Source organism: Ursus arctos, unplaced genomic scaffold, assembly GCF_023065955.2.
Source record: "Ursus arctos isolate Adak ecotype North America unplaced genomic scaffold, UrsArc2.0 scaffold_13, whole genome shotgun sequence".
Taxonomy (NCBI): Eukaryota; Metazoa; Chordata; class Mammalia; order Carnivora; family Ursidae; genus Ursus; species Ursus arctos.
Genome location: NW_026622797.1, coordinates 25,223,260 through 25,246,362, shown reverse-complemented (window position 1 = coordinate 25,246,362; position 23,103 = coordinate 25,223,260). Strand labels below are relative to the sequence as shown.

The following is a 23,103-nucleotide window of genomic DNA, read 5'->3' as shown; positions in this document are numbered from 1 at the left end:
CTGCCGGGGGCGCGGAGGCTCCGCCTCCTTACATCACTTCCGTAAACAAAAGGAGCTGTGGAGGCGCTGGGTCCGGGATGTGACCCCGGCTCAAGCTGCAGCAGGAGCGTCGGCGGCTGCAGCTGCGGCGGTGGCTTCGGAGCCTCCGGGGCCTTTGCAGGTTGAGGAAGAGGACCCCGAGCCTCTCCTTCCTCAGGTATGAAGTGGAAGCAAAAGCGCTCCCGCAGTGTCCCTGTTAGGCCCCTTCCACCCCACTCACTCTGGCCACGGCTCAATTCGGAGAGCTGAAGGGTCACCGTATCGGCTGATTGGAGAAGGGGAATGAGGTGAAGTCAAGAGGGACTCCTAGTGGTCCTGTTTGAAGACTGTGGGTTCCTGGCAATCAAAACAAGTGTGTGAGTAACTGTGCGCAGTCTGCGAAGGCCTTCTCTAAAACGCTCCTTGCTACGTGGTTTACAGGAAAGATTTCGGTTCTCTTGTGGCAGAGATTTGCCTTCCAGAAACGGATGAATTTCGAGCCCTGGCCCGTCAGTACATCATAGTTTAAACCACTATTGGTTTATTTGCATTGCTTTACTAACTAGGGTTTTTTTTTTTTTTCCTGTATCACCAAATGCGAATCAGCATCATTAAATTCGAAGGCTAGTGTGTTTATGTGTATCACAAATTTATACAGATCCGTGCCTCTTTGGAGAACTGATATCCCATTGTCTCTATTCAGTTGCTTATTAAAATTCCATTTAATTTGTGTTGTATGCTGAAACAATGCCCAAATGTCTCTTCTGTTACTAAAAATGCTTCTTAAAGGAAAAATTGTTAACCGAGATTTGAATGAATTTACACTTGGTATCTGGGATTAAAGACCGGTCATTAGAGCCTTTCCTTTAAAACCTTTGCTTCGTTGGAAGGATCATAGCTCCGGGCATGATTGTCTAGAGTCAGCCAGAGCCAACTGAACTGAAATGGTTTAAATTCCAGTGCTAGTGGCACCAAATTTAGAGAGCGACAAAAAAATCTATTTTCATTAAAATTCTCACTTATGTTAGGAGTGTAATCAGTGGATTTGAATCTTTTGGAATGGTCATAGCATGGTTGGATTCAACACAGTGTACACAAAAAGGGCTAACACTGATAAGGTGCTTTACAGTCTGATGAGGTAAATTGCCATGTAAATTTCTCATCTCATGATACCCGAAACAATATAATTAAGAATTTAATAGTGTGCATAAGTAAAAAGAAAATATAGAAGGATATTTTTAGATAGATGGCTGTTAGGAAAACAATAAAGCTGATTAATACATGCAGTAAGGGGAAAATATTGGACCTGTGTTCTCTATGGAAGGGCCAGCTGGAACTTCACAGTGTAACTTTTTGATACCAGCAAACCTAAACATATAATACAGGTTCATATATCCTTGGAAATAGATAGGGAAAGTATATTCAAATTAGTCATGGAAAGTTTAATTTTACAGAACTTCAGTTGCTCAAGGAACTAGAATCAGCATTATCCCTAGGCAGAAAATGAGTTTCTGCTTAGCGGTTGAAATAAGGTTTCTAGTTATTAGTTAAAATGCAGATACCCCTTTCAGTTATACATCTGTTTGAATCTAGTTGGTTCTTCTAAGAATAAATTTAAGCAGGGAGTTCTAAAGACCACCCAGAGCTTGAGTCAGGCTGAGGATACCACATGACTATTTTGTTTATTTTTTATGTATTGTTCCCCCTCTATAATGTAGGCTTTTTGAGGACAGGAACTTTGTCAGGTTCAGTACCCTCTTCCCAATATCCAGAATAGTGCCTGGCAGGTGTAATACAGTAAATATTTGTGGGATGAGTGAATAAGGAAAATGGTGAAAAAAATTTTCTGTCTAACAGGCAATTTTGCTTAGGGCTTCTGTATATATAGCAAAGTAGGTTAAACTAAGGGCTCCTTATTCTAATTTTAATGACTTCTGAAATTCTTGATATATTGATATCAGCCTGTGAAGTGGGTCTTTAAACCCCTTTCAGTTTTGCATATTCTAGCATGTATGTATAATTTTGCTGTATTTCCTTAGGTCATAAGAAGCTGGCCTTGGTGCAATAAGGAACTCAGAATAATGGAGGAGCGGAAAGTGAAGAGGAGGAGTCCTAAGTCTTTTAGTGCCCACTCTACTCAGGTTGTTAATGCCAAAAAAAATGCCATTCCAGTTAGTAAAAGCACAGGGTTTTCAAATCCTGCATCACAGTCAACTTCACAGCGACCAAAGTTAAAAAGGTGAATTCTTTTTCTTTCATATTACCACAGCAACATGCTATCAAAATAAATACTAAATCCAGTAATTCTTATAACATTTCTTTTCTCTTGGCTTAACTTTTAGAACTATTGAGGCACGTATTATGTGTGATTTAGAAAAAAATTATGAAGGTTACGATGTGTAGGGATTAGAACATGAAGAATGAATGATTGGTTTGAAGGCCCTTACTTTGTCTCCTATTAAAATAGACAGAGTGGGAAAACTTATAGACAAAGTTGATGCACTAGCCAGAAAAGGGAACAAAATATACAGGTTTTGTTTTGTTTTTTTTTTTTTAACTAAGGTAAGTGTGCTTTGGTAATTTTATTTTTTTTAAGGGTGGCATCATTTTTGTCATAGAAATGATTTGTATTTATTGTAAAAATTCAAACACAGGAAAAGTTCAGAGAAGAAGTTTAAAACACTAAAATCCTACCACCTAGAAGTACTAATTATTAATATTTGGTGAACATCATTTGTCTTGAGGTTCTAAAGGATACAGGAGCAACAAGTTTAAATGTGATATCTAATACTGCTGCATGTATGTGAGTATTCTGTGGTAATAGATATTTGGAAAACAAGATAATATATGTATCTTATATATATAATATATATGTGTAAGTCTATCTTTTTAAAGATAATCACATACAATTAATATTTTTACTGCATCATCTTTTCAGAGTGATGAAAGAAAAGACCAGACCTCAGGGTGGAGAAGGAAAAGGTACACAACCGGCTCCCATTCAGCACTCTTTCCTCACCGATGTCTCAGACGTTCAGGAGATGGAGAGAGGGCTTCTCAGCCTTTTGAATGATTTCCACTCGGGAAAACTTCAAGCATTCGGCAAGCCATAGATACTTCCCCTTTGTTTTTCTTTTCAAGATGTTTGCATCCTATTTTCTGCATTTGTTTTGCCATTCCTTTTAGAAGTATCATTTTCTTTTATTTAAAAAATAAAAAGGAGTCCAGAGGCATAAAATGCAATCACTCTAAATTTCATTTGTCGTGGATTATAATCTAAAATGTCAGGAAAAAGGGTTATTTTTTTATCTATTTTTTGAGAGAGAGAGAGAGAGAGGTGGGAGGAGCAGAGGGAGAGGGAGAGAGAGAATCTTAAGCAGCCTCCATGCCCAGAGCCTCACACACGGCTCCATCTGACAACCCTGAGATCAGGACCTGAGCCAAAATCAAGAGTCAGACGTTTAACCAACTGAGACACTCAGGCTCTAGGAAAAAGTTTTTTTTTAAGAAGGGAGGATTGGTTGAAATATTAAAGTAGAATTGCTATTATGGAATAACTATCCTGAGAGAAACAAATAAAAGGAATATTCTTCATCAGTTAAATATTTTAGGCTTAATGTTTTAGTTTGGGAAAGTCTCAAGATCATTTTTCTTTAGTCTTTTAAGCCTAAACTTCATTCTTGCCCACCATTCCTCACTTTTGAATTTAAAAGAATCTGATTTTCTTGTTCTTTCATGAAGACAGATAAAGTTAACTGATTGTTCCATTTAAAACTCTGAGTGGTATCTTTGTATATGAGTTCACAAAGTATGTAGTCAGAGTTTTTGTATTCAGCTTGCAACTTACCTTACAAGTCTTGTCTGATAAAATTATGTCCCTGTATTTTTTATAAAGCAATTTGAAAATTATTGAATGCACACATACAGAATCTGCATTTGATGCATAAATGTCATCAACATACATGCTGGTTTTTTGAAGCCACTACCACCAATAAAAGGGTAAATAACTAAATAGAAAACTGGGTAGAGGTCCTGAAAAGAGCAGTTCAGCTGCTTAACAAACACAACACAGTAGTAATAAAAGAAATACCACCTCATACCAACAGACAGGCAAAATTAAAAGACTGGTAATACCTATTGCTGGTGGAATTCAGAGAAAAGAGTTCTTTCATGAGTTGCTGATGAAACTAGAAAAGTCGATGTTTGAAAGTTTTTTTTCTTTAATTTTTCTCATTACTCCTGCCTGGGAATCAGTGAGCCTTTCATATCTACCAACTCATTCTCATCTGAAGGAACATTTTTCCTGTTGTTAATTGATTTCTCCTCCATCTGTTCCTTTTTATCCTTTTAGAGCTTCTATTGTTCTCATGTTAGATCACCTGGATCCTTTATGATTTCTGCTTCTTTATATTTTTACTCTATATTGTCCCTCACCTTTTCTCTCTATCTGTATATGTTATATATAAACACATTTATATGTCTGCCAGTATATACATACACACACACACACACACACACACACACACCCCTCTCTCGGGATATTTCTTCCACTTGACCTTCCAGGTTACTACTAATTGTTGAATAACATCATTAAAATAAAGGAAATATGAGCTATTTTCATTAAGGAAAAGGGTGACTTTTAAGAAGCTGTAACTCGGAGCGCCTGGGTGGCTGGGGCGCCTGGGTGGCACAGTGGTTAAGCGTCTGCCTTCGGCTCAGGGCGTGGTCCCGGAGTTCTAGGATCGAGCCCCACGTCAGGCTCTTCCTCTATGAGCCTGCTTCTTCCTCTCCCACTCCCCCTGCTTGTGTTCCCTCTCTCTCTGGCTGTCTCTCTCTCTGTTGAATAAATAAATAAAATCTTTAAAAAAAAAAAAAAAGAAGCTGTAACTAGCTTCAAAATTATCAGTAGTCCACATAATTTAATATTGTTGATTTATGAAGATGATACAAAGCTAACTGGAAGAAAATTACAGTGGAATTTACATAAATTCCTATTGATTCAAGATATGTACTTCAACTTTAGCTGAGCTATAGTATACCTCTGAGAAAAACCAAGATTTTTTAGAAAAAAATTTTAGTATCAAGAAGTTGTAGAGGCTAGGAGCACCTGGCTGGCTCAGTCGGTGGAGCGTGCAATTCTCAGTCTCAGGGTTGTGGGTTCAAGCCCCAGGTTGGGTGTAGAGATTACTTAAAAAAATAAAATCTTCTTTAAAAAAAAAAAGAGGTTGTAGAGGCTATACTTAACTGTATTAAAGTATGTAATATGTCATGTACTGTATATATATTAGCTGCCGTGAGCAGATAATGCTACCTCAGAGAACTCTAGTCAATAAATAACGAAAGACCTGTCCTTTAGCGATTAAGCTGTCTTGCACTAATGAGTATACAACTGAAAATATTACATTGTGTTTCTCATGCTTCATAACATTCTTCATGCTTCATAAATATTTTCATTTGTATTTCTTAGCGGAGGCATACATAATTGGTGGCAAAATGAATCATGGTTGAAGTTCTTATAGGACTCTCAAATTCACTCGTTATTATAAAATGTTAGGTCACTCAGTTCAAATGCAAGTTGTCCAATTGAACATGATTAGATGATGCTATTGCTTCTAGAAATGATATTACTATTGAAAAAAAGAATTTTCTTTACCTAAGGGATGATTTTGGGGTTTTGTTGCTTTGTTTTTCTTTAATTTTTAAAAGATTTTATTTTCAAGCAATGTCCACCCCCCAGCGTGGGGCTTGTACTCATAACCCTGAGACCAAGAGTCGCAGCTGCACTGACGGAGACAGCCGGTGCCCCGATGATTTTGTGTTTTACAGAAAATCTTTCCTCTCTGATTTTCTTAGTGCCCACAGTCATTTCTAAGATTATCATTGTTTTCCTGTGAAAACAGGATTTGATTTGCGATTATATACAGAAAATATACAGTCATTAACAACGTAATTTACCACAGAAAGAAAGCTAATTTCTTGTGAGCACCTTGAGTTTAAAAGTTTTTCCTCAAGGCAGTTAGTTTGAACTGCCCTAATCTTTATTAATGTTCTGGGATGTTCCCCCAGGAAATGAATGTTCCATTGAACAGATGGAACATGTTCGGGGAATGCAGGAGAAATTAGCTCGCTTGAATTTGGAGCTCTACGGGGAGTTAGAGGAACTTCCTGAGGATAAGAGAAAAACCGCCAGTGACTCCAATCTGGACAGGCTTCTGTCTGACGTGAGTATAATTCTTCTTCTTTATTCTTTCTTTCAGTAAAAGTTTTTTACTGAAAGAAAGTTGATCGTTTTAATCATTTTAAAGTATACCATTTAGTGGTTTTCGGTACATTCACAGTGTTTTGCAGACATTGCCACTGTCTAATTCCAGAACACGTTCATCACCCCCAAAAGAAACCCTATACCTCTCAATTCTCCCTTCTCCTCATCCCTTAGCAGCCACTAATGTACTCTCTATCTGTATGGATTTGCCAATTCTGGATATTTCATATGAAGACAGCCACACAATATGTGATGACTTCTTATGACTGGGTTCTTTCACTTAGTGTAATATTTTCAAGTTTCACACATATTGTATTCTACTCTTTTTTTAAAAAAAGAAATATATTTCAAAGAAGTTGTATTTACATCTAAGCATATATTCTTTTTTTTTTTTTAAAGATTTTATTTATTTGACAGAGATAGAGACAGCCAGCGAGAGAGGGAACACAAGCAGGGGGAGTGGGAGAGGAAGAAGCAGGCTCATAGCAGAGGAGCCTGATGTGGGGCTCGATCCCATAACGCCAGGATCACGCCCTGAGCCGAAGGCAGATGCTTAACCGCTGCGCCACCCAGGTGCCCCTAAGCATATATTCTGAGAATGCTGGCAAATCTAAAAGTGAAAGATTCACCTCTGTACATATATGATGGGATCTTAATATATAGAAGATCATGACATGATTAATACATTTTGTGTTATTCACTCAGTTCTGTATTTATTTCTAAATACAGAACTGTATTTGGTGTTGAAGGTAATTTCGCACATTGCTATGTGTATCCGCTTGCTGAAGCTGCCATAACAAAGCGCCGTAAACTGGCTACCCCTGACGTGTATTTTTCACGGTTCTGGAGCCCCAAAGATGGAGATCAAGGTGTCAGCAGGGTTGGTTTCTTCTGAGGACCCTCTCCTTGGCTTGTAGATGGCCATCTTCATCTTTACATGGCATTCACCTTTTATGAGTGGGTGCCTATGTCCAAATTTCCTTTTCTTGTAAAGACACCAGTCATACTGGATTAGGGCCCACCCTGATGCTCTCATTTTAACTTACTACATCTTTGTAAGAGCCTGTCTCCAAATACACTCACATTCTGAGGTGTTGGGAGTTAGGACCAAAATGTATGAGTTTTGGGAGGGCATAATCCCATCTATAACACTACATATGATTCTTATACTGAAAGGTGTTAATGAACTTTGCCTCTTTAAAACCTTTTTTTTGGAATAAAAATAAAGAAAAATTGGTATTTTAGTTTCAGAATAGTTTCCATACTCACTAATGACAAAAAGGTTTAATTTCTGTTGTTTCTCTTTATCCTTTGTATAAGTAAATGTGCGAGAAGTGATATGCCCGTACTTTGAAAGTTTTAAGCCTATGTATTTTATTTCACATCTACTGTGTTCAGCCTTACAAGTATTTCCTTTTAGTAGTGCCTCTTAACAAATACATACAAGCTTGTTTCTCAGTACATTTAGGAAAGTGACTGTGGTATGGTGAGAACACTGAATTTGAAACCAGAAAGCCTTTGTTTAGTCTGGGGTTTGCATTTTGGTTATATCTGTGTAACTTTGTCAATTTAGCTAACATTTCTATAACTTTGATTTTTTCCTCTGTAAAATAGGTGTGATTAATTCTGCCTCATCCTGAAAACTGAATGATATGTGAAATCTTTTTGTAATCCACAAAGGTTTTAAAGATTTTGATCATTAAAATGGCAATTTTTTAACACTAATAGAGATGATTATAATTATTCATGGTTTTAAGAATCCTTATAAAATTCTGGTTTTTATTACCTGGTTTCATTCTCTTCTAATATTTGTGTTTAATAAATGCTAAAGGTACTTTCCAATCATTTTGCATAAATGAATTTCCCAGCCTGGAAACTTTTAGAAAGTTTTTTCAGTATTTTACTTTTTCATTTAAAGAAAGCTTAAATGAAAAATAGTTTATTTTAAAGTGTGTAAACAATTATCTACTTAAGATACTTTTCTTATAAAAATTAAAATTAAATTTGTTTCTTTGTGTTACAGTTAGAAGAACTGAATTCTTCCATGTATCCTTTTGCCTAATATCAGCAGTGAAAAGTTTACAAATTATAACTCTGGTGAATAGCTCAATCAAGTGAACAAGGACACCTACTGTTATTTACTGGGGCCATTTCTCTTCCCCTTTGGTTTCCAAATGGAATTTTTAGTTGTTTTTGTATGCTGCCATTTTGTTTGTTTCTGGTATGTTCTGCTTTCTTTTGTATTGTTTTTGGATTTTTAAAACAAATTTTTAAAAAATTCATCAGGAGAATTAAGGATTAGGCTATTGCCATAGAAATTATTTTGAATCTTGGATTTTTAAGCTAAATAGCAGTTGGATATGCAGACATAAAATGCCATACTTAATTTACTATCATCGCATAGAACACTTTAGATGCATATAAAAAGTGTATTATGGGATTAGCTTAAAGGAAATCACCAAGGCACATGTAAAATATTCAGGTTTTGACATTTCAGTTTGGAGCAATTATTTCAGGAACTTTTCAAAACGTGTTTTGGGACATAGTCCTAGGTACAACGTTAGGTACGTAAGAACAATAGGAAATGATCCTACCTATAAAATAATTTGAGAGTTTAGTCCCTTTGGACTAAATAATGAGATACTAAAAAGGATACTGGCTGTAGAGTCAAGAGATTTGATTTTTGAAATTTGGCTTTGATAATTAACATTGGGTAAATTGTTTAACATCTCAGAGTGTTTTCTGTAATATGGGGTAGTTGCTACGTGTAATGATGTGTATATGAAATTTTCCAAACTGTAGAATATATATATAAATTACTATTATTGTTAGTAACATATACGGTTATTAATTGCTAAATTATGCAGTAACAACAGTGAAGAAATAGAGAGGTATATACAAATCTAGTAATAACAATTGTTTATCTTATTTAAGTACAAATAGCTTTACATGCATTTTCTTATTTGGTCCAACCCTTATAAGTAGGTGGTATTATACTTATCATTTTACAGATGAAAAAAGTAAAGTTTTAAGAAGCCACATAAATTGTGGGAGACATTAATGTAAAGTATCATTGCCAAGAAGGACTTAAATTTGAGGATTAGATATGAGTTAATTACAAGGCTTCTCTTAGTAGTAGTTCCTAGTTCTTTTTTCTTTTTCTTATATTCATTCTGAGCTTTATATTCTGTGCTTTATATTCTTTCTATGCATATGACACATCAGTATCTCCTATCCTCTGAGTTTTTATAAACATTTAGATGTATTTATCTTACCACTTTGCTTGATTCAGTCACCATGGTTGAATAAGGCAACATGATAGAATACAAGAGCATGGCTTTGGATTGCTTGGTTTCAAATCTTGGTAAGCAGGTGTGTAACTTTGAGCAAAGTTTGGCAACCCTAGTTTCCTCATTTGTAATAATTGCTCTCTCTGTATTCAGACTTTCCCTCCTAATTTCCCTCTCTGTCATCAGTTGCCTCTGTTATTTCAGTCTCCAAGATTACTTAAATTCCTTCTATGACTCTACCAGACATGGCTACTCAATCATGGCACTATCTGCCATTGAGCCTGGATGTGGGCAGGAAATGATTTGCCATTTTGTAATTACAGTTCGTTGTCAGGTATCATCAGCTCTGCCTTTTAGTCTTCCTTCATTCCCTACCCTCATCACTTTATTCCATAAGCTTTCGGATTTCTTCCGTTCCACCCCTAGAGCTGCACTGTCTAATATGGCAGCCACTAGCTGTGTAGCTACTGAGCACGTGAAATGCAGCTAATATGAATTGAAATGTGCTAGAACTATAATTTGTACACCTGATTTCAAAGATTTAGTATGAAAAAATAAAATATCTCAATATTTTTATAATGATTGTATGTTGAAATGATAGTTTTTTTATATATTAGTATAAATTAAATATATTTTAACAATTGTATCTGTGGCTTGCATTATATTTCTTTTGGACAGTGCTGCTGTAGACTTTAGACAATACCCCTAAATTATTCTTCCTAAAAACATTATTGTCATCTTGCCATTCCTATTTCAGACCAAGTTTTTTTTTACCATGTCAGACTTTCTAAAGGCTCTCAGTAGTGTGATCACAATCTACGTATCCTCTTCTATTTTTCATTATTTTTCATTGCCACAGAGCTGGGTCTCCGGATGTTTAAGAACATGATGTTCACGCTCACTTTAATGCCTTTGTTCAGGTTGTACTTCCTCGAATTGCTCTAGGAGTTGCTCTCCCCTTTCCCTTATCAAATAACACCAAAGCTGACCACTTCCATAAAGCATTTTATTTGTACCTTGAACTAGCATTCTGCCTATTTCATTATCTGTTGATTTTCATTATGTTAAATCTCAGCTTTCTAACTGGACGAGACTGTCTGATGGCAATACTCATGTCTGTATATTTTAGCACCCTCTGCTATATGTGTATCACTAGCATTTAGTTGTTCTGTGTATCCAGAGCATTGTTTGAATTGGGTCTTGAAAAAATGGGTAGCAGGTGGATCATACAGAAAGATGAAAGAGGAAAATGAAAGGCAATGATGATAAGAAGGAAAGGGAATAATACCTGCAGGAATTCCATCCTGTTTCCAATCTTCTTAAAGAGTAATTCAGAGAGGGACGTCTGGTTTGGCTCAGTTGGTTGAGCGTCTGCCTTTGGCTCAGGTCATTATCCCAGGGTCCTGGGATCAAGCCCCGCATTGGGCTCCTTGCTCAACAGGGAGCCTGCTTCTCCCTCTGCCTCTGCCCACTGCTTGTGCTCTCTCTCTCTCTCTCTGGCAAATAAATAAATAAAATCTTAAAAAAAAAAAAAAGAATAATTCAGAGGATTCTAGGAAAAGTTTTAGACCTATGATGATTTTACTTTTGACTTTTACAAAGAAATTGTTTTCCCAAGGATGATAAAGTGGGGTTGTCCTCTCAAATGATTTTTTTTTTTAATCTGGTAAGTTTTCATATTTGCCTCCCATCAGTTCCTTACCATGAAAATGATTTTTGCCACGTTAAAATAACTCTGTGCTCTACTAGAACCTGGAACATAATCTTAATTTAGTGACTATTTTTTTTTAAGTCTTCAGATTCTGGTTATAGTATAATTACTTCACTATATTTAAAAATTGTCTTGGGGCGCCTGGGTGGCACAGCGGTTAAGCGTCTGCCTTTGGCTCAGGGCGTGATCCCAGAGTTCTGGGATCGAGCCCCACATCAGGCTCCTCTGCTATGAGCCTGCTTCTTCCTCTCCCACTCCTCCTGCTTGTGTTCCCTCTCTCGCTGGCTGTCTCTGTTGAATAAATAAATAAAATCTTTAAAAAAAAATTGTCTTATCACATCCAGGGTTCTCAGCGAAACCTTCCCTTTAAACATACTTCCTTTATTTTAATACCTCTCTCTCTTAGCTTCTGAGTGTAATTTCCTATAATTTAAAAGAAGTACTCATTACAGAATGAAAATCTTCTTAACCGGTGAACTCAGACAAAAACTACATTTGGCAGATGCACAAGATGTTCCAAATACTTCTACCAGCTAACATGACATGCAGTCGCTTTCTTGTGGCTTGAAGACAAGCAGCGTTCTTTACTTTTCCAGCTGAATCCAGTAGCAGAATCATCTTCCACAATAAGGAATAAAGTAATTAAAGTGCCAGTGCAATGATTGTTTTCACTCCTGCTTTTAGTGAACTTGACTTGCCCTTGTTCGCCGTAACTGGAGCCTAGGCCTTGTTGAAGGCTCAGTCAGGAAATGTGACGCGGAGGTGGTGCTGCTGTGCTTTCTACTGTTGCCTTACGGGGGTTATACTTGAAATGCGTTGTGCAGAATGTTATTAATAGGGCTGAAGGTTTATCCTTCCTGAGCTCACCACACTTACTCCCATGTTGAGAAGTTGGTGATGCACAGGCTTTTTGTGGCAGCCCTGCTTCAGTTTACGTTAGACAATCAGTTCACACACTGGTGTGTTTTCCAGTGGCCAGTGCCAACAAAATGGTAAATGAATATCTGTGAAATTTGCTATTTTTAATAAAGTGATTGTTTTAAATTAGTCTTTATTGTTTTATTTTGAAGAAACCTGTCGTCTTCAATTTGGGAATATAAGGGTTCAATCCTCAAAAGTACACTGTGTTTATAAAATTTTAGGTTATGTAATTTTCTTCCAGATTTTGTACCACGTGCACATTTCAGTATTGCTGTCAGTCATGAAAAGAGCATGGGCTTGAAAGACCTTGATTTGAATCCCCATTTGGCCCCTTAGCTTTCTATTAGTGCACATTTACCTAGTTTCTTTGGGTTTGACTTTCGTTTTTCATCTAGAAACTGAGATTAATCACCAACTCATAGTGGTTATGAGGAGAAAGTAAAAAAGTGTGTATAAGTTGCTTATCACATCAGCTAACACCAATAATGATCAGCTAACGTTAGTTTAGTTGCCCATTTCATACCCAGCTTTTTTGAGATAATTATACCATAAATACACCTTTTAAAGTATACAGCTCAGTGGTTTTTACTGGATTCACAGCTGTGCACCCGTCACCATAATCTAATTGTAAACATTTTCATCACTTCCATCTTTCCAAAAAGAAACTCATTGGCAGTCATTCCACATTTCCCAAACACCCCAGCCATTGGCAACCAGTAATCTGGCTATAGATTTGCCCGTTCTGGACATTTTGTATAAATGGAATCATACTTGGTCTTTTATGACTGGCTTCTTTTACTTAACGTAATATTTTCAGGGCTTCAGAGTTCATCTGTGTTGTAGCGTGGATCAGTACTTCATTCATTTTCATGACCAGATCATATCCCGTGGTGTGGATAGGCCACATTTTGTTTATTCCATCATAGCTCAATTGCCTTCACGTCCTAGAAGAGGCCCCATGCTTCTTCCTTGTTTCCAGGACAGAGAAACAAGCACCTAATTGAGGGTGGGAGTGATGAAACCCATTGAATGATACAAACAAATCTTGATTTTAGTAATTTTTGGTATTCTGAGCTCAAAGAATTTTGACCAATTTACTAATCGGTCTTTTTGATATCTCTTTTAAAAATGAGAAAATTAGCAGAACATTAAATACAATCTAATAAACTTTTCACTTGGATTGAGAAAACAGGGATTCCATGGTGGGGAAATAGCATTCTAGGGTCTGACAGAGCAAAAGGAAATTTTGCTGTGTGACATGTTTTTCTTGGATGGGTCCTGAGACAGAGTAAAGCAAAAGCTGTTTCCTGTGGATTAGTGACAGAGCATCAGATTGACCTTGTTTGTTCATTTGGTTCATTGGTCCTTTTGTGTCAAGGGGCCCCATGGGGGCCTCAGGTAATAAAATTTTAGCTTATCTAATTGTACCCTTTCACACAACTTAAACAAATGAAAGGCAACAGAAAAAAGAGGTGCCTAGATTAGAATAAAACTGTATTAGAATAAAATTTATTATATAGATGTTGTATATTCCTTGTAGATAAAGTTTAATTACTGATGACTTAAATATTTCCAGAGCAAACCATTTATCATATTTTGTGCTCCTTCCAGATCCCTTAAACTTGTTTACTTTGATTTTGGTTCCTCCTGTATAACGCTAAAATTGATAAGTATTAAAATTGTCTGAGGATTTGCTGAAGATAAACACCAGCTTTCCCATTCCAGGGCCTTAATATTGTCGGCTTCGGTGTCCCAGCTCCTCTTGGTTGGGGTCCTGCTGCCTGGCTTCTGCCCCTCCGCTCGAAGCCTTCCGGGGTCCCACCTTAGGCACCCTGGGGGACGGCGAAGGAGCGGAACCCCAGCCTGGCGGGAGCCCCACGGCTGGGCCCTGCGGCGGGGAAGGCCCGGGAGGTGCACGCGGGGCCAGCACTCCGCGGTCGCGCAGGTTCTGGCGAGTGGCGGCCTTGGCGCACCGGGCGGGGGCTCCGGGGTGGGGGAGGAGGAGGGTGTTGTCCGTCCCCATGGAGACCGCGCCCGGGCGGCTGAGTGCTCCAGCTCCTGCTTTTCACTCCGCGGTCCAAAGAGGAGGCAGGCAGCCGCTCCGGGCCCGGTTCTTCGGCCACCCGCGCGAGGTAAAGCCCTTGGCTTCAGGGCCGCGCATCTTTTGCTCGGGACCCCATGGGCACAGCGCCCGGGCCTGTTTAGCTTCCCCACGCAACCCCTGGAAGACCCTAAGCAGCGCCGAGGAGGGCACTGCCACGCCCCTCCCCCACGACCTTGAGAACCTCCGCAGCCCCACAATTATCCAAAAAGAGCCGCAGTGGCTCTGGGCCGAACCAACAGCAATCTTTGCGTAGGTTTGAGTTGGGCGGTGGCAGGGAAGCTCTTAACCTCCTCCAGAGCATTCATTTGGGGTAGAAGTGAAGTCAGGTTATTGAGCACTTTGGAAAACACGGATTTTCATTCGACCCCAGACTGGCTCACACCAACTCCTTCCCTCTTTCTGCCAGTTCTCACCGTCTTTCCTACCACGGAGTCCGGAGGCGTGGGGAGTGGGGCGCGGGGGGGTGGGGGGCGTGAAGGAGGAATATAGACGGCGGTGAATACGGTGCCTGGTTAGAACTGTATCGCTCTAGGAATTAATATGCTAAGATTTGATGAACAGGACAAATCATTAAAGACATGATACTTTGTTTTTTCTTTTTAAAAGTGCTCATGCTGCGCTTATTAATAATTCTTGCCATAAGTATCAGAACAGAATATCCTGACATCCTCTGTATCAAACTTCAGCACAACCCACGCCACTGTTTTCAGGCCCATCTTGACATCTGTGCACCTTGGAAACCTCAAAAATCATGCTTGAAAGGTTATTTCAGAAGGAGGAAGTAGGGATTAAGGACTTTAAAGTTTTAGAACAGCCCTAACTGGGTATTTTTCCTGAACGAGTTTAAATAGTACAGTTGCTTCTTGTTGCAACTCTAATTTTTACAGTTTTAAACTTATTGAACAGTGAGCCAATCCAGCATTGACCATGTCCAGTTTGGGCTCACAAACATGGCATTTCTTATCACCTCCTGTGCTAGCAATAGTGCAGATTTCCTCAAAACATGCCATCACTTTCATTATCCGTTACTTATTTGTGCATTGAATAAAAATTACAGACCAGTGTATGTTCAAAATAAGTCATGTTTTTATTTGCCCTAAATACGACATTTAACTTAACTGGAATAGTTTTTTGTTTCTGTTTTTCACTAATCACACACGTTTTCCTTGAATTCTGTTCTTTTTTGCAATCTTTATAACCAGATAACTGTTTTTATAAAGATTTTACTGATTTATTTATTTGACAGAGAGAGAGAGAGCGCGCGCACATGCTTGAGCAAGGGTGGGGGGAACAGGGGGAGGGAGAGAGAGAATCTCAGGCAGACCCAAGCTGGTCTCAGGGCTCGATCTCAGGGCTCAGGGGAGATCATGACCCCAGTGGAAATAAAGAGTCAGTCACTTAAGCAACTGAGCCATCCAGGCGCCCCCCAGATGACTCTTGAGAGGCATATTTAAGGGCTTAACCTGGGATTTCTTCCCCACTCCTAGTAATTTATTCCTTCTTCATGCTGCAAGAGGAAGACTTTCTATAGAAATTTTTTTTCAGTGCATAGAATCTAAAAATTTCTCAGGGAAGTAATGTCAGGTACATATTTTAAAAGTTTAAGTGACTTTGCATAGCCTCTGAAATGTTGAAAATACGGAACATGCTTAAGGGACTAAATTTTAGAGAATAAATGAATCATGGTACAACTTGCATGCGTGGATCATAAGAGAACTCAAATGTAGGCACCTCTGTGGCGGGGAACAAACAATGTTTTATTTCTAATTTCCCTTCAAGTCATTTTGTCTACTACGGTGGAGCAGGACTAGCCTAATTTACATGGCTCCACCCGTGTAAGAAATCACCTGGGGAAACAGTTAATGGCAACAGGATTCTGCTTTACCCCAGTGATGATTTAGCTGTCTGTATGGACTGCCAATTGCCCAGTCATCTCAACCCTTAATCTGGCTTTGGTTGTCACACAACAGGCTCCTCCCCACCCCGCCACACCCCTCCCCTTCCTCCCCCCACCAAGCAAATAAGTGTTAGTGACAGTTGTTGATTTCCTTGTCAACAGCCAGTTGTATAGTCAGCCATGCAAAAGAAATTCTATTCTCAAATTAACCCATAGCAGTCATACATCCAATTTAAGTTACACTCACTCTTTAGGGAAAATCCAGTATAATTGTTAAACATGATAACCAATTATTCCCTGACTGACCTCAGATGATTTTCTTTCCCCTGCTTTTCTCCTCTGTAATCTAACTCCCAGGGTGAACGTGAGAAGTGACGGAGCTAGTGTATGGGGAAGAGATGGACTAGCATAGTGCAAGTCAGAGTAGCCGCTCAAACAAAACTTAAGAGATGTATAGCATTTATTACATGGCACTTTTATTTTGTAACAGTATGTATGTTAGATCTAGTTCTAAATGCGAAGAACCACAGATTGGGGTCTCCTATTTCATTCCCTTCTTGTAACACACTTCAGAAACATTTAGAGCCCTTGTTTTCCAGGGTCTTGTAAGGAAGAGGTATCCAGTTGGTGTCACCCACACTGGGGCCTCAATTCAGTGGACACCTGGGCCATAAGCAAGGCAGCGGCTGGACCTTTGCTTTTCCAGGCATGACACACTACTTTGTGTAAGAACAAGAGAAATCCTAAATGATCAAGGAAGAACTTCATGGTATAGTATTTTGGCTCTTGGAGAAAGGGCACAGAGGAAAGATGAAGAATGGATGAGAATTTGGTTTTGTACATTTAGGTTTTGAGTCATTCTTGGTAATAGAAGATATTGGGGACTGCCATATTGTAAGCATAATTCACAAGAAGTATTCTTGCCCCAGAATTCACATTCCAAATGAGCACCCTAAAATACATCCCTTTCCTCCAATTTGCTGATGTTGTGAAAGAATAATCTGTCAGATGTACATATTAATTCAGTTCTAAGGTTATTTTACCATCTACCTCATTTAACATCATGATGGAGATTACTAGTAAGATCTACACAAGTTGCTAATTGTCATAGTTGTGACACAGGTGTCAAATCCTAATAGTCAGTGAAGGAATTTGGCTTTTTCTTCGCTTGTAACTTGCTTTTCAGCCCTTGAATTTGGAAAATTAGGGGATGTGAACAATTATTCATTTACTCACTCAACAAATACTTGCCAAGTGCCGACTCCGAGTAAGCATTATATGGTGGGCAGCTTCTAAAATGGCTCCTAACCACCCTGGTTCCTGATATCCATGCCCTTATGAAGCCTCTCCCCTTGAGTGTGGGCTAGACTTGTTTCTAATGCAGGGGTTGCCAAACTTTTTCTGTAAAGGGCCAGGCAGTGAATATTTTTGGCTTTGTGGCCTATATGTTTTCTCCCCGGTTACTCAATTCTTCCTGTTAAAGTATAAAAGCAACCGCAGACAATATGTAAATAAATGTGATTAGCTGTATTCCAATAAAACTATTTACAAAAGTGGTTGGCAGGCTGGCTGCCGACCACATTTGCTGACCTATGTTCTGACTAATCAAAAAGTGATGGTGTATTGCTTCTGAGATTATGTTCACAAAGACTCCAACTTCCATCTTGCCTGCCCTGTCTTGCCCTTTCACTTGTTCACCTGGGTGGAAACCAGCTGCCATTTTGTAAGCTCATAAGCTATGAAGCTCACATGGGAGGGAACCCTCCCACCAACAGCCTGCAAGGAACTGAGACCCTGTTCCAGTAGTCTCTGGGAACTGAATCTTGCCAACAACCACTTACGTGATTCTTGAAGTGGATCCTTCCCCGGTCCTGCCTTTGATGACTGTAACCCCAACTGAAATTTGGTTGTCAGACTTGAGCCAAAGGACCGAGTTAAGCCATGGCTTGACTCCTGACACAGAAACTGTGTAATAATAAATGTTTGTTATTTTAAGCCACGAAGTTTTGGGACTTGCTGTTATACAGCATTAGATAACCACCATGATAACCATATCACAGAGCCAATACACATTATGATAGGCTCCTGTAAGAATGAACAAGGGAAATGCTGCATATTATTTCCTCCTTTTGGAGATTCACAATGAGTTTCAACATATCAAGTTTTCCAAAACATCTTATAAAAAAGAAACTTGTTTAATTTTGTTCAATCTTTTCCCAAGCATATTTAACCGCAGATTCTGTTTTTCTGGGAAGTGCCTATTAATATCTTATGAAACTACTATTTGGAGAAATATATATTTCTGGAGAATTTCCAGCAATGCTGACATATGAAAAGAAATCATTCAGTTTAAAGAAATAGTGATTGCCAACATGCCATTTCTCCCTGGGTTGAATAACTAATCAGCAAAATTGACATCTTAGAAGAATGTAAATAATCCCGTGGACGTTTCTATCCCTATCTCTGTATTTGTATCTCTATCTCTATATTTATATTTCTATCTATATATGATGTACTGTACTCAGATATTTAAGCCCACCAGCAGAGATAGTGACTATTCTTTCTGTAATGTTCTGCTCATTATGTAACTCAGTAATCCCTTAACACAGAGGATAATAACAATTTTAAGAACTTGCTAAATCAAAGCTCCTTATGTTGGCTCTTGGAGGGATTTCACATAACAACAGCTGGGCATCTTAGGAAACTAAGGATTTGTTTTGATTTAATGTTGATTCAGAAGGAGGTATTTAATTTCCCACATTGCCATGAGGTTTTTATCTGAACAACACATGATTATACTGCAGTTTGCCAAGGCACAGTGTTGCATTGCGTTGCTTTGCTTTACACAGGAGGAAACTGAGGCTCAGAGGCTATATTACTTGTAAAGCTTCACTTGGGGGAAAGGAGAGTCAGAGCAGGGATCCAAATTCAGTGTTGTCATGCTACTTGCTGTGATATTTCCAAAATTATTCCAGGGTGCCTGGGTGGCTCAGTTGGTTAAGCATCCGACTCTTGATTTCGGCTTGTGATCTCAGGGTTGTGGGATCAAGCCCCAAGTTAGGCTCTGCCATCAGCGGGGAGTCTGCTTGAGATTCTCTCTCTCCCTCTGCCCCTCCCCCTGCTCTCTCTCTCTCTAAAATAAATAAATAAAGTCTCAAAAATAAAATAAAATAGTTCCTAATCTGGTACATGCCTTTCCAATATATTCACTTTTAAAGCACACTTCCTTCTCTCTCAAGTGTGGTAAGAATCGAGGACCTGCAAATGTTTGTCTTATTCTCAAAATCTTCTGGCTCTCCCATGACGTTTCTTCAGCTACCTTGGGCCCCATTGTTCTCTCTCTTCTTGGAATTTATAGCAACAGAGGGTTGCTTAGAAACTTGGACATTTCTGATGCTGGAATACCAGCTAGAATCTCACCAACAAGTGGTCATTCAATTTGTGTTTTAATATCTCCAGTAATAGACATAACCTCCCGAGACAGCGAACACTGCCGAAGTGATTGCTTTCCCACTTAGATTGATCCAAAATCTGTCTCTCTGACATCATACATTGCTGTTAATTTTGTCTTCTGGGGATTCACAAACCATGTATAATTGATTTTATATATAAAAAGCCTTCAGATAGTTGATGTGTATGCATGTACAGTGTGGGAAAGGGGTCCAATTTCTTCTTTCTTTATAAACAGATGCTCTGTTTTCCATAAATGGAAAAATCCATCTCTTCTTCGTCTTATCCTCTAACAAGCACCCGTGTATACGGGAGTCTATTTGGAACTTTCTCTTCTGTCCCCTGGCTTAGATATTTGTCTCCGTACTAATGTCCTGTCATGTTATTGCTCTAGCTTTATAGTCAGTTTTTCTATCTAGATACACATCTCCCTCCCTGGTTCTTCCAGAGTGACTTGACTGTTTTTGGCCCTTTAAACTTCCATAAATATCTTAGAATCAGCTTTTCAAGTTACACACGCATACCACAATATCTCTTCGGATTTTCTTTATTGAGATTGCATTGAATTAGTGGATCTGTTTGAGGAAATTCATCTCTTCATTCTTCTGAATTCTCTAATTCATGAATAAAACATATCTCTCCATTTATTTAGGTTCTTTAAAAATATTCTTCAATAAAATTTTATGATTTTCTTTTTTAACTTTTGTTTTGTTTTGTTTTTTTAAAGTAGGCTTCACAGGACACCTGGGTGGCTCAGTCAGTTAAACGTCTGCCTTCGGTTCAGGTCGTGATCTCAGGGTGCTGGGATTGAGTCCCCCATCAGGCTCCCTGCTGAGCTGGAAGCCTGCTTTTCACTCTTCCTCTGCCTGCCACTCCCCCTGCTTGTGCTCTCCCTCTCTCTGACAAATAAATAAATAAAATCTTTAAAATAAAATAAAATAAAAGTAGTCTCCATGCCTAGTGTGGAGCCTAACCGGGGCTTGAACTCACAACTCTGAGATCAAGACCTGAGCTGAGATCAAGAGCTGTGCTTAACTGACTGAGCCACCCAGGCACCCCTAAATTTTATAATTTTCTTCAAGTTTATACTTTTATTTTTTTCTAGATACTTGATAGCATTTGGTGTTTTATAAGTGATATCTTTTTTTCTTTTGAGAGAGAGAGCAAGAGCAAGTGTGGGGGGAGGGGCAGAAGGGGAGAGAGAGAGAGAAAGAGAGAGAGAGAGAGAGAGAGAGGGAAAGAATCTTAAGCAGGCTCCATGGAGTTGATGGAGGGCTCACCCTCACAACCCTAAAATCATGACCTGAGCCAAAATCAAGAGTTGGACACTCAACTGACTGAGCCACTGAGGTGCCCTAATAAGTGATATCTTTTTTAAAAAACTTCTTGATCAAAACAGAAGATGTAGACAAGTATGCAAATCATAAATGTAGAACCCAGTAAATTGTAAAGTGAACTCCCCGGGGTTCCTACTGCTAGATCAGGACCTGTACCCCAGCGTCACTTCTCATGTCCCTCCCAGGCATACCCATTCTTTCCTCCCCAGGGGTAACTGCCATCTTAACTTCTAACACTGTCGTGTAGATCTTTGTATGAATTAAACCATATAAAATGTAGTCTGTTATTTCCAGCTTCTTTGTTTAATGTCTTATCTGTGTGATTGACACACACTGTTGAGTGTAGTGGCAGCTTGTTCGTTGACGTACAGCATTCTAGCACATGGGTATTTGACAACATATTTATCCGTTCGGCTGCTGGGGAATGATTGCGTTGTTTCCAGTTTAGAGCTATCCAACGTAGCTGTGAATGTGCTTGTGGATATATTTGGTCCACATGTTCATGTTTTTCTGTTGAATCGATTGTATGCACATGTTCAACTTTAGGAAATAATGCCAAACCATTTTTTAAAGTACTTATACCAATTTGCACATTCACCAGCTGTGTGTGACCTTTCTGGATGCCACCAGCATGTGGCTCTGTCGGTCTGTGTTGGATAACAAATTCTAGGTAGCTTGAAACAGAAATCCTTATTTTTCACAATTCTGTGGCTTTGCTGGCCTCACCTGGGCAGTTCTTCTGCTGCCTGTTATCGTGTGGGGTCATTCTTACGCTTGTATTCACCTGGGAGCTCAGCTGGAACAGAAGACACAAGATGGCTTCATTCACACATCTGGTGCTTTGACTGGCGTGGCTGAAACAGCTTCGGGCTGGCTCAACCTCTGTTTCTCCATATGGTTTCTCATTATTCTATAATCTAGCCCACGCTTATTTACATGGCTGCTAGATCCTAACAGTACAAAAAGACAAACTGCAAATCTTCTTAAGGCCTGGGCCCAGAAGCCACACATCTTCACTTCATCAACATCCTTTGGTTAAAACAATGAGCCACTGCTCCCTGCTACATCCTGCTAACAACCACATGAAAGAGCTTCAAATCCTTCAAATGAGCCTAGGGTCCCAGCCAACGCAACGCCTTGACTACAGCCTTATGAGACACTCTGAAGCAGAAGCACCTGTTATGGCCTTAACTGGGTCCCCCACACACATAATTTCATGTTGAAGCCCTTAACCTCCAATGTAACTCTATTTGGAGACAGTCTATAAAGAGGTAATGACAGTTAAATGAGGTTATAAGGGTGGGCCCTTAATCCAATAGGATGATATTTTTATAAGGAGAGGAAGAGACACCAAAGATATCTCTCTCTCTCTCTCTCTCTCTCTCTCTCTCTCTCTCTCGCCCCCACCCATCCCACCTAGTTTGTGCTCAGAAGAAAGACCTTGTAAGAACACACAGAGAGGCTGGCTGTGTACAAGCCAGGCAGAGGGGTCTCATCAGACACCAGCCCTGACAGCACCTTGATGTTCTAGCTTCCAGAATTGTGAGAAAATAAATTTTTGTTGTTCAAAGCACTCGGTTGGTGATATTTTGTTATGGCGGCCCTAGCAGACTGATTACGTACTCCACCATGCTGTGCGTAGATTCCTGACCCACGGGAACTCCGAGATAATAAGGGTTTATTGTTTCGTGCTATTAAATGTGGGGGTCATTTGTTATGCAGCAATGGACGACTAATACATTAGCCTAAGTTTGTTCTCTGTATCCTCTTTGTGTCCTCCAAAGATAGGCAGGTGGAGTGCCCTTTTTAAGCCCTTCAGATTATTGCTTTCCGGGGAAGAAAAAGTCAGTATCCCTGGCTGGTAAAAGAATCGTTCCAATTTCTGAGTCATTTTCCCAGCAAAGTGAAAAACAACTCTGGTTTAGATACATATTTGGGTGCAAACAGATGAGGACAGAGTAAATTGCAATGACATGGAGTTCATGAACTCCCTGTGCAGATTTGTACGGATTTTCCTCCACGGGAGATGTATGTATATGATTTGCTGTAATTTTATCTCTATAAATATAGAGATGTAAATGAATGGCTGCAATTATATCATTCCTATAAGGAC

General features: G+C 39.2%; 2 protein-coding genes across 4 annotated transcripts in view; both read left to right on the top strand.

The window, feature by feature from the left end:
- Positions 1 to 22: 22 nt before the first annotated feature.
- Positions 23 to 12,325, top strand: CCDC28A (coiled-coil domain containing 28A). 3 transcript variants are annotated; one of them, XM_048226026.2, is made up of 6 exons: positions 23 to 196; positions 2,058 to 2,257; positions 2,957 to 3,000; positions 6,085 to 6,239; positions 8,304 to 8,326; positions 11,719 to 12,325. In XM_048226026.2, the coding sequence occupies exons 2-6, from the start codon at positions 2,100 to 2,102 to the stop codon at positions 11,816 to 11,818; spliced, it is 480 nt and encodes a 159-aa protein (XP_048081983.1). In that variant the 5' UTR covers positions 23 to 196; positions 2,058 to 2,099; the 3' UTR covers positions 11,819 to 12,325. The 3 variants fall into 3 exon arrangements, with proteins under 3 accessions (XP_048081983.1, XP_026360684.2, XP_048081982.1); XM_026504899.4 differs by having other exon boundaries at positions 24 to 196; positions 2,957 to 3,120; XM_048226025.2 differs by having other exon boundaries at positions 26 to 196; positions 2,957 to 3,120; positions 11,764 to 12,325.
- Positions 12,326 to 14,269: 1,944 nt separating this feature from the next.
- ECT2L (epithelial cell transforming 2 like) overlaps positions 14,270 to 23,103 on the top strand; it is a 74,838-nt gene continuing 66,004 nt past the window's right edge. Inside the window, exon 1 of the mRNA XM_057311011.1 lies at positions 14,270 to 14,334. The gene's annotated coding sequence lies outside the window, so the exon portion shown is untranslated. The remainder of the gene's footprint in view (positions 14,335 to 23,103) is intronic.